The following is a 12689-nucleotide window of genomic DNA, read 5'->3' as shown; positions in this document are numbered from 1 at the left end:
AGAAAAACTTACTGAAAATGTTTAAACAAAACCGACCCAAGTCTGACTCAGATTTGACCATTTGAGGCCGAACAAACTTTAATCGGGGTGTTCTCAACCGAGAACACCTTGATTAAGGTCTATTAGACCTCAAACCCCTGTTAAGACTTGCCAGATTCCTCAGGTCCTTGTGTTCTAAGGTTTGGATTCTCAGATTTGAGATTCTAGAAGTTGTGGGTAGATTCGGACCAAACCAAGCTTGGTTTGGTCACGAGGGAGGTCAGGGGACTGTCTAGTGTGAATCTGGGGTGGTTTGGTATAGATCGAGTCTTGTCTCGAATCTTCAAATGAAGATTCGAGAAGGTGGGAGAGGATTCGAGGCTAGGGGGTAACAGATTTAGGTTCGGGTGGTGAGATGCTTCAGGGGTGTTAAGGGGGTGGTCACCGGCGTTCATGCCGCCGGGTTCTGGTGAAAGGGAGGCCATGGCGGCTGCTAGGGTTTCGGGGGGGTTCAGGGTTTGGTGAAGAAGACGAGTGAAGGGGGGGTTCGGATAGGGGGCGTGGGGTATGATAGAAGGCTTATATACGATCTAGGGGTTTAGATCCTGGCCGTGGGATCATGTGAGATCAAGGGCCAGGATCTATTCATTAAAGGGGGACGACGTCGTTCGGGGGCTGATAGTGGGTTGAGAACGGGTGGGGATTGGATCGGGTTAAATTTGACGGGTCTAGGGGATGTGATCCTGGCCGTCAATTCGTTTGAGATCAACGGCCCAGCTTAGATGGGACAGAAACGACGCCGTTTGGACCGTGTCCGGGCAGCCTGTTGTTTGGGCTGGATCGGGGTCCTGGCCTTGGGCCTATTTTTGTTTCATTTCTTGGCCCAAACCGATTTTCATCACTCTTTTCTTTTGTTTTCTAATTTTTTTTAAAAAAAAATAAAAAATAAAAAATGAAATTAAAACAAACAACAATGTAACACTTTAACACAATTATCACACACATATTAAAATATTTAAGTAAGTTAAATCACAACCTAGAACGAACGATGCATATATATATTTTTGGATTTTCTTTTAGTGATCGAATTACGGTTTGATTACCATGACAGACATACTTTGTATTTTGATCGATAAGATTAAATGCAGAATGGGCCGAACCACAAATGACTAACAGCACATGTCACGAAAAATCGAAAAATTGTACAGCGAGGTCACTTGTCACTATTTTGTTTTTGTTTTCTTTTGGAGCGATTGTCCGTGAAGCAAAAATCACGTGCTTACAAGAAGTTTTTTCCAAATAAAGTGACAATCGAAACGGGATTGTTTATTTATAAAAAAAATCAAAGTCGCCACTTGAGATAATTTATGGTGTCCCAAGTCACCAGTTTAAATCCCGAAATGAGGAAAACTGACTCTATTTACGGTCTGCGAATGCAGAAATTCGGGTAAGGAATTCTGTTAACCCAGGAAAAGGTGTTAGGCACTCCCAAGTTCCGTGGTTCTAGCACGGCCGCTTTGATCATAATTGGCTTGTTAAAATTATTTAATTACTGATTTATAGAGCCTATGTGAAATTAACTTTTACCGCTTTTTAAGTTAAGCAAATTATCTTGAAATAGGTCACGGGTACATGTACCCATTTGTTTGGCGCGTCAAAAATCATGTCACGTGAACGTGTCCCCAATTGATAACGCTTCATTTATTTATTTAAGAAAAATTAGTTGAAGTTGCGTGAATGCATCCCTCGTGTTGTTTTTAAGATCATAATCATGTCACGTGAATGTGTCCATGACTATGATAATCTATTAAACGTGCCTATAGCAAATTAGGATAATTGGTTATTTGTTGTATCTAAATCATAAGAAATTAGTATAGGGCCATGCATTTGTAATTTTATTTGGCACAACATATCTCAATTTGTTCTAACTTCTATACTTAATTGGAGAGCCATAACTGTTTATGTTAAATGTGGAACACCTCAACTGATTAAGGAGCATGACTAGTTGATTAAAAGACGTAAGAGAATTTTTACTTATTTTGTGCTAATGTTTAAGCTAAAATTTAAATATCAACGAACTAGTAATAGACGATCCATGTTTGATTACGAAAATGCCCAGGCTGATTAGAGGCCCAACGGCCAACCTGCCAGTTACTACATGACCAGCGAAATAAGTAGTTGGGCTTGACATGAGCCCAGATGACAATCCCATCGCTGAAAAGAAATTCGGCATAACTTGGCTAAAGAAGGCAACCCAGTTTCACGATCCAGCGCCAATGTTTGAGGAAAATTACATCATTCAAGAAAATCTGAGTTTGAACCAATTCTGGTAATCCTTGACTCAAATGCAAAGCAATTGTAATGTTAACATATCTTATGAAGTGAATATGCAATTCCAAGTGAAAATTATTTCAACAAAACACAACAAACGATCTCCCTATCTTGCCAAAATAGAACATTCCATGCCCAAATAACAACAGACCTATCACCAATCATTACTCAAATTGAAATACTGAATGAATCTTCCCTAGAATGTCATTATCGTTCACACAACTAGACTAGCTATCAAACACAACCAATTCTTACTTCAGTTTCCATCAGAATACCTGGAAGGACCTCGAAACACATATATATGTTTGAAAATATGGCTTCAACAAGAAATTTTCACTCTATACCCAGTCGAAAGCCCTTTTAAAATGCAAGAAACTCACACACAAACAGAAGCAGAACTAAGTGACAATTTGACATCATTGGATCAACACATATTACACTAAGTCCAAATAAATACTCCTGAATCAACTACATTCAGACAAGGTCCAAATCCATCACTTAAAACAAATGTAATATCAAGGAAATGGAGTATGCAAAATAAGCTAGACTAGGCAAACATGAAATAAAAAAATGGCAGAATCAAGCAGTAATCAACACTAATGTTTATCATTTTAACTTCAACTCAGTTTACAGATCTTCACACAGAGACTCAGTCAGGCATCATTTCCAGCCACAGTTCAAAAGAGTACCTGGAATTCGAAAGAAACAACACAGGAAATGAGGAGGCACCAGCAGAACAGTAGCAAAAACAGTGTTCAGCAGCAGAGACAACCAAGAAAATCAGCTTTAAACCAAGAAATAAAATGCAATACTCAACAAAACACGGCCAGAACTTCAAACCAAGATTTTACAAACTAAAATTCCAGCCATTCTAAACCCAGATGAATCAGAAAATGTTTCAGAAATCGAAAACTTTAGAAATCAAAGAAAAGCTCAATGGAATAGTAGCAGTTTTTTTTAGTAGTTACAGTTTTTCCTCACATCTGATTCTATCACCCTGTCTCTCAAAATATCCTCCTATGTGTTTCAGAGTACCAGACTCTATCTTCTATATCCTTTTTTTCCTGTGGAATCCCTCCTCTATATCTACGAGTTCTGTTTTCTTAAATAGGCAATGAGAAATGCCCTTAGGATTCACAGAATGCCCTTTCAATATATAAAAATTTGATTCCACTCAATTCTTATGGCTTTAAATTATTCAGTAGTGAATTGTTATCCCTACCATTATAGAAGCTTCTCAATTGGGTGACCACTTTAAACTTATACTAATCAATTCTCATCAACACAATTAAACAAGAATTTAAACCAAATTATTAAACTAATCCTAATTATTCTGACTAAACCTAGAATATGAAGGACTCAAAGGTTACCATAATTAACAGAAGAAATCAAGAATTCAGATGACATGAATAATAGCTAAAGAAGCTCATGAATAAACCAGACCAAATCGACGAACAATTTTTAGTTCGACACAAAAACTAAACTAAAAAAACAAATCGAATCCGACCAAGTAACCATTATAAAAATAAAAGAAAGGAGTAGAGGAAGATAATAAAAAAGAATTAGAAAAACTAAAATTAGGGCACTTACCTCCAAATGATTGAACCCCATCTTGAATTAGATCTTCAATTTTTGAATATGAAGCCGGAATAGACCTTAATCGAGTGTTCTCGACTGAGAACACACAACTAAGGTCGATTTCGACCTCAAAACCTTCAAATATCTAACCGATTTGGAGTTTGGGATTTTAGGGTTCCTTTAAGATTCGAACAGTTCTGGTGTCATTCGAAGGGCGTGAAGTGGGGATTTGGAAAGAGGGTAATGAGATGGTTCTGGGGTATCGATTTGGGGCTGGTTGGGTAGGCTAGGGTTCGGGGTCCGATCTTCGATCCAAGATTCGAAGAGTTATGGGGTGATTCGAGGAAAAAGGAGTGGGGATTTGGCATGAGGGGAGTGAGGGGGTTCTATGGTGTAATTTTTAGGCAGATTGAGGCCGGCGCCGCCACCGGAAGGCGGTGTGGAATGGTGGCGGCTGGTCTCTAGGGTTTGGGTGAGGAAGATGAGTGATGAGATGGGGGGGGGTTCTGAGGGGTGCGGGATCCGTTTGGGTAATTATATATATTAAAATTATTGATTCAATCAGGACCGTTGGATGATTGGAATCTAACGGTTCTGATTGAATAAATAATTAAAACGAGGTCGTTTTAATCGAGTGGGGTTGGACCGGTTCAGGAATCGGGTCAGGTTCGGGTTGTGGGTGAAGCTCTGGACCGTTCGATCAAATTAATTCAACGGCCCAGATTAAAGCATGCCCAAACGATGTCGTTTGGTTTAGTCTGGTGATAGACCGGGTTGGGACGGGTCTGGGCCGGACTAGGGGGGTTTCAGGTGTATTTGATTTGGGCCTCTTGAATTAAATTGAATTTGGCCCAAATTTGACTTCTTTCTCTTTCATTAATTCTTTTTCTTTTCTTTTCTTCCTTTTTCTTTCAAAAATTAAAACTAAAATCCTAAATTAAATTATAAAACCAAATCATCCTATCAAAAATACTAATTAACTCTAAATAATAATTAACACAATATTATTTTACCAAATCAAAAAGAAAATCACGAAATTTCGACATTAAACACTAAAAATGCAAAATACATTATTTTTGAATTTTTCATTTTTGTAAAACAACGATTTACTTAATTAATCTAAAAATATATAAAATTAAATCATAAATGCAAATACTTTATTTTTGTATTTTTAATGTATTAAACATGTACACAAACAATGCAAATAATCAAGAAAATAGCATAATAATTCCTAAAAATAACACATAATTAAAGAAAAGACCTAATTTTGGGAATTCTTTTGGAGTAATTCATATGAGGCAAAAAATCACGTGCTCACATGTGGTATGTGAATACATAAGGGGCTACAGATTGCTGGCTAATGTACCATGGCATACTGTTGGCAATGTCTTGATACCAGTCAACTTGAAGGAAAAACTGCATTGGGTATTGGCAGTTGTCTCTGATGTATCAAAGTGTATGACTCCATTAGATCAACATTGCATGATGCCTATGTGGCTTTAGAGATAGATAAGCTAGCTAAGTGTGTATCTCTGTATATCGATCAGTGGTTTTTACAGAGATAAGCAAGGCATAGATTGGACTCATGACTCAGCATACAGTGACAAGGCACCAACTGATCCCTTTGATGTTGTTTTCATTTCAAATATGTCTCAACAAAATTCCGGGAGCATGTATGTGTTTAATCCTTTTCTTTGTATTATTTTTCTAATAATATGAATTGTTTGTAATTGTTTTGATGTATTCTTTCAGGGATTGTGGGGTGCATGTCGCGCATGCACAGAGTTTCTGAGCACTGTTAGTTTGGTTTCACAAATAAAATTTGATGCCAATTTACTCTGTCAAAGATATGGTGCCCTCCTTTGGGACTATGCTATGTGAAAGATAGACGCTGATGCCATAAGCGAGAGCGAAGCACCTTCAAAGATTCTTCGGCACATCACTGATTCTTATACGTCGGTTAAGATAATGTTAGAGTAGTCTTAGGTGAATGTAATTTTCGATGGGAGTTTTTGTGAATACTGTTTTATTGGATAGTGTGTTGGTAAAGATGGTTTGTTTAGCAAAAAAAAAATAATTTATTAACCATATCAACAGTTTTTATATACTATCATTTCAAGCATCCAATCAATGTATTGACTATTTTTGTGCTTCTGAATTCATCTGTCCTTCAACCTGTTGTTTTTTTGTATGTTTACAATAGTTTGTATTAGTATGTATGCAACATGTTGTATTGATATGTATTCAACTTATTGTATCAGTCAATATTCAACATGATATATTTATCCATATTCATTAAGTTGTATTTATATGTATTCACCAGATTATGTTCACATATTTTCAGCAGGTGTATTTAGACCTTCATATTTATATAATATATTGCATTAATATGTATTCAGCTGTATTTTGAATACGTCTTAGGTATATAACTGATTTTATTCATCTGTATTCATTTATATTCATATGTATTCAACTCTATTTAGACTCTTGTACAATATATATTTAGACATCTATATGTGTATAACAGATTGTATTAATATGTATTCAGATGTATTTGAATATATGTATTTAATATTCATAAATCATATTCAATTCTGATATACGATATGTATCCAAAACAAAATCATCAGTTCTGTTTATTGAAATATTACATCTTTTTATGATACAATCATATCCTATGTATATAACTGAGTGTAATCATATGTATTCAATGATTATATTCATATATAATGAAGATATAATAGTCGTATTTTAATTACGTATTCAGATTTAATACACCAACTAAGTATATCCAAATATATTCGAAATGACACCAGAATCTATGATAAATTGTTTTGCATTAATACAAGTCAGAATGTAAACTAATTTCTACGTGGAGCATTTTTACAAGTACGCTTATTATGTCTTTCTTGCCCACATATGCTACACGAATGTTGATTTTTCTTCTGCAACAATTCAATGAACGGATTATCACGCTTCTTCTTTGGTCTTCCAGGATGTCTTTTTCATTTGGGTGGTAATATAACTTCATATGCTATATGTGCTGGTATATTCCATTCTTTTCGGTCCGACAAAGGATACACGGGCACCTTATATGTCATTATAACAGACTTTGGTTTGTAATAATCAGAGCAATAATCTTCTGGCATTAGAAACTTTCTCTTCAGGACAGCCCAAGCGTGTGGGCACAGTAATTCATCGACTTGGAACCGCTCACAACTGCATTTTTTCTCTAAGAGGCATACGGTGTAATGCCTTCCTTCATCATTCACCGTATGCAAATATTCAGTCGATGGCACCGCCTACATTTAAAAAAACAAATCATATATATATCAAAGAATAGACGTATTAAATATGATTTTAATATAGAGTATTAGACTTTTATTTAGCTTTAAGAATCATAATATGTATTGTATTAAAATACAACTGTATTAGATACAAACATATTTGTACATATATACAGAATTCAAATTCATACACGTATATACAGTTAAATACATTGAATATATTAGAATACATACTATATGAATGTTGGCAGAATATTAGAGAGTAGTCTTGAATGAATATAGGATACAAAGTCCATTGCTACCTTTAAATATATACAGTTAAATACCTTGTACCATGGCTACATATAGGAAGCAGATACATAAATAAAAGGCAACTTACAGTAGACATTGCCTCATTCAAGGCAAACATCTCCTGGTATTTTTCCCAAGCGTTGTGTATGTCTGTAAAGCTTCTTTCCGATTGTTGCAATTCCAACGTCCAAACAGTTTCCTAAATTCTTTGAGAAGGTCGTATATTGGCAATTCCCTTGCTGACACAAGTGCGATATTGATTGACTCAACAATATTTGACGTCATTGTCCATCCCCTATTGACAGGTGCATACAACCTAGCCCATTTTTCGTATCCAGCTAACTCCAAGTATTCCTTCACCCTAATATCTACCTTCTCCACCTTCTCCATTAGACTGTCAAACTCAGCTTGTGTGTATGTTTTTGTCGTCGAGAAGTATATCTCGCTCAACTTTGAATGACTCTTTTTGAATTTCTTATATACATTGTTCCAAAGATGCCATATACAAGCAAAATGTGGTACAATTAGATACACTCTTGATACAGACTTGATGATACTTTCGTTCCTATCTGAAACAATGTACATGCTTTCCCTCTCACCATATGCTTCCTTGAATTGCTCAGAGAACCACGTCCAAGTAGCATCATTCTCTGAATCAATAACACCATATACTAGTGGAAGTATATGACCTGTAAATAAAATTGCATACATATTATAAATATGTATTTCAATATTTAATATGCAGTAATATTATAATATTTTATTATAATCAACATACTCACCTGCACCATCCAAAGTGCTGGCTGAGATGAAAGTCCTAGTGTAATACGATTTTAAGTGGCTTCTATCCACAACCACAATGGGTCTAAATTGATCGAACCCCTTTATAAAGGCATACAAGGATATATACACATACTTGAACTCATTTTGTGGGAATTTTACCATTCTAATGTGTGAACCACGATATGTCATATCCATTGTATACAAGTATCCTGGTAATTTATTGTATGAATCAGCCGGTTCAACCCTCAAAAAATTCATTGCCTTTTCTTTAGCCCGCCATGCCAACATGTAACTAACATCCACGCCTAAATCTGTTTTCACATCATCAATTATATCCTTTGGGGTGTATTTCCTCTTATGATTTGTAAGCTTGGGCCTAATCATACCACCTATAAGGCTGCTACTTGCCTGATGTTGCTCATACACTTTATCCTTCAACGGACATGTATGCTTATCATTGAACTCTCTCACTTTGAATAATTGTGATTTGTTAATGCTAGAAGGCTTAAACCTCCATGCACAATCTTTTGACATACATAATAATGCATAGCAGCAAAGAAATTACCATTACACATACGATCAGTATAAATACTTACAAAAAATACACTCATATACATTTGAATATATTATTGCATATATATATATATATATATATATATATATATAGTAGTATACAACACAAATATATATACTGTTATACATTTAAACATGTCTGAATATACCTATACTTATAAGCATACATTTAAATACAACTAATACATTTAATAAAAAACAGTTAGAGCCACTGTAATCCACAAGAATACATGTATTATTAATACATAAAAATTAAAAAAGAACAACAGTGAAGGTCAAGTAACCATTCACAAATGCAGCTAAATACATCTACGTACAGTTTGATTTTATATTCAATTCTTCTGTACTAGCGTAATGCTCCACAACAATACATGTATTATTAATACATAATAAATAAAAACGCATAACAGAGAAGGTCAAGTAAAAATTCACAAATACAACAAAATACACCTACATACGCTTTACAAGTCCAACCAAAAATACAATATACAAAAAAAATAATGAATACTTAAGAACACTCAAACCTGATTGCATTAGACCTATCAACCCGGAATTGAAACCTTTATGATATAGCGTAATGCTCCATCACCTCTTTCAATGTAGCTTTATTCTTATATACTTGTCCAACCATAACCTCCATTTGATTTGTTTTTGAAATTATGAAATCCTTGTCCAATTCGAACTAATGCTGCACTGTGGGCCGGTCTTGAACCGGACCGGGCTCGCGGTCTTAACGGGCCTCACGGGCCTGGTGGGCCGGTCCTAGAGGTCCCTTAAAGCTCGAGGCGGGCTGGTCTTCTTTGTTAAGCCCACGAGCCGGGGACCGTTTAGACCGGGACCGGCTGGCGAGCCTGGTCCGGGCCCAGCGGGCCTCGCGGGCCTATCGGGCCTAACAGCTATAATTTAAAATTATTATTTAAAAAAAAAACAGCCCAACGGCCATATTTAAAAAGTAGCCGTTTGGGGCTTTTTTTGACCGTTTGGTAGTTTCTAAAATAGCCATTTGGCCCCCAAACTTTATTTTAACCCCAAACTTTATATAATTACACTTTTCCCTATTTCTCAACTATAAATACCCCCTAATTCTTTCATTTTTACTCACCAATTCATCAATCTCTCTACTAGAATTGCTTATTTTATTGTTGAAACTTCGTGAAAAATTGTGAAGTTAGTGAATTGAAGTCTTCAAGTCTTCAACGATTTTCAATTTTCAAGAAGTTGTTCGGCAATCCGGTAAACTCGTTTCAACTCTTAAGTTTTAAGAATATATTGTTGTGTGTTTTAGTTTGCATAATTGTAATTAATATGGCATTTTCTTTGAAAAAAATATTTGGTAAGAGAAAAGATAAAATCGGTGAAAGTAGTGGCCAACCAACTACCCTTCCCCCGGCTCCCCGACCTAGAAAAGATAAGCAACTTGAAAGTAGTCGTCAACCTAGACGTCCTCCTCCTCCCGTAATTCTTGATAGTGATCACCCTTGTTTTCAATTTACCGATAGTGAATTTTGTCATAATGTTGCACCAAGTGAAAGATTAGATGATGAAATTATGAATGCTCTTTATCCTAATGAAATTATCTTTGAAAATAATGAGGAAAATGAGGATGATGATGAAACCCAAGCACCAGATTTAGATGATACACCTACTAGTCCTGTTAATAACCCAACTGATGCACCGACCAACCCACTTGTAGAATCTCCTACTTTTAATAGAGAACCTGCTAAACGCCTAGAAACATCATTAGTTTGGAATTTTTTTACTCAAGTAAGAGAACAAAATAAGGCTAAGTGTAAAACTTGTGGGAAATTAATGGCGCATAAATATACTGGAGACCATAGCGGCACGGGTAGTTTGACTAGGCACATACACACCCTAGAGATAAAGCTAGATTTTTACAAATGAAAGCGCAGCTAGAGGGGACAAGTGTAGATTCTACGGTTAACCCTAGTACAGGTTCAAATCTAGTTCAACCAGGAATTAACATTGTGACCGGAGGTATTTTATATTACGATCCTAATAGAGATCGTGAAGAATTAGCAAAGATGATTACCGTTATGTGCTTACCTTATACTTTTGCTTCTAATCCTAATTGGATTCATTATATTAGAAGAGTTTTTAATCCTACTTATAAAGGTTGGCCTCGCGCAACAGTTAAGAGCGATATTTATAAATATAAACATGAATATGAACAATATTTGCGGTATTTATTTACTCATATAAGTAATCGGATTTCTATTACTACTGATATTGGTAGAAGTGGTAATGATTGTGATTATCTAACTGTTACAAGTCATTGGATAGATGAGAAGTGGACAATGCAAAAACGCATTATTGCGTATAGAATAATTAATTCATGTCACACAGGTGATTTATTTGTTGAATTTTCGGAGGGTGGGGAAATTTATCAACTTGCTATAAATGCAATGAAAGAAAAGTTTAAAAAATATTTTTTCCCTATCCCTCCTATTTATGGTGTTGCTGCAATGTTAAATCCTACAATGAAATTAGGAGGTCCTCACTTTTGGTACTCAAATATTTATAAGGCTTTAGATCTTTCAAATGAGGATTTTGCTACGCTTGCAGATGCAAAAGCCTCAATTAAAATTAATGCTCAAACAATTTATAATGATTATCAACTTGCCTAAGAACATGCTAGGACAAATGTTCCAACCTCTACTTCGTCTAGTTCACAATCGTCTAAAAGAGTTGCGGACTTAAAAACACTTAAATCTTGGACGGAGTTCAGGGGTTCTCAAGGTGATAATTATGATGAAACTTCACATTTAAATGAGCTTCAAGTTTATTTGTCTCAGGGACTTGAAAAGGAGAATCCAGACGGCTCTTTTGATCTTTTGGAATGGTGGAAGGCAAGGGAAAAATATTTTCCGGTTCTTGCAAGGATGGCTCGGGATATTTTATCAATTCAAGCTTCAACTGTTGCATCAGAGAGCGCTTTCAGTCAAGCAAGACTTCAAATAGGTGATCATAGAGCGTCAATGAGGGAAAGCTTGGAAAAATCTGTACTGTTTAGAGATTGGATCCGCTCGGAAAGAAGGAACTTTGGAATTGCGGAATCACAACCGGCGATAGATGAAGCTTATGAAGAAATGATGGCGGAAATTGCGGAGGATGCTGCTTCGCCCGGAAGTGGTGATGAACAAGCTTCTTTTCCACCACCACCAACGCAACCTCCTCCGAACCTTGAAGGATTTATGAAATTTGTTAGAGATACAATGTAGATTATGGTGTAACTTGTACTTTGGCATATCTTCTTTTAGTTTTTTCCCTTTTAATGGTGGTATTAGTACCTTGTTGTGCTCATTCCATTGGGGGAGGAAGACTAAGAAAGATATGCCATTTTTGGTAATAAAAATTATAAGACATGCCCTTGAATATCTTTTTGCAATATTTTTTGGGTCTTTAACTTGCAATTATTTATAAGCTATAATATATACACATAACATATAATATATACTACAAGAAAATATATAAGGTAATATATACACATAACATACAATATATACTACAAGAAAATATATAAGGTAATATATATACATAACATACAATATATACTACAAGAAAATATATAAGCTAATATATACACATACCATACAATATATACTACAAGAAAAAATATATATATATATATACATAACATACTATATATAATATACTATACTAGTATACTATATATATATATTATACTAATATTATATACTATACTAGTATACTATAGCAGTCTTCAAAATAAGTTTTTTCAAAATTCAAAATGAGGGCCCTACCTCCAATGACCACCAACGGCCATATTGCACAAATAGCCATTTATTTTCAATTTACAAAAATGATTTGATTTCTATGTATTGAAGC

The 12689-nt window shown here is 35.2% G+C and overlaps 1 protein-coding gene across 1 annotated transcript; it reads right to left on the bottom strand.

Annotated features, from left to right (window-relative positions):
• Window positions 1–7571: 7571 nt before the first annotated feature.
• Window positions 7572–8783, bottom strand: LOC107802747 (uncharacterized). The gene is made up of 2 exons (XM_016626303.2): window positions 8249–8783; window positions 7572–8155 (listed from the first exon to the last, which is right to left on the bottom strand). The coding sequence occupies exons 1-2, from the start codon at window positions 8781–8783 to the stop codon at window positions 7572–7574; spliced, it is 1119 nt and encodes a 372-aa protein (XP_016481789.2).
• Between the last annotated feature and the right edge of the window lie 3906 nt (window positions 8784–12689).

The sequence above is a fragment of the Nicotiana tabacum genome, chromosome 3 (genome assembly GCF_000715075.1).
Source record: "Nicotiana tabacum cultivar K326 chromosome 3, ASM71507v2, whole genome shotgun sequence".
Lineage (NCBI taxonomy): Eukaryota > Viridiplantae > Streptophyta > Magnoliopsida > Solanales > Solanaceae > Nicotiana > Nicotiana tabacum.
Note: the sequence above shows the minus strand (reverse complement) of the source record. Positions and strands in the feature narration are given on the sequence as shown.

Bases quoted from the DNA above. Each gene is read 5' to 3' on its own strand.
- LOC107802747 (XM_016626303.2), bottom strand. From the start codon at position 8,783: ATGTCAAAAGATTGTGCATGGAGGTTTAAGCCTTCTAGCATTAACAAA. The intron at 8,156-8,248 runs GTGAGTATGTTG...TTTTATTTACAG, and splicing joins CAGCACTTTGGATGGTGCAG to GTCATATACTTCCACTAGTA.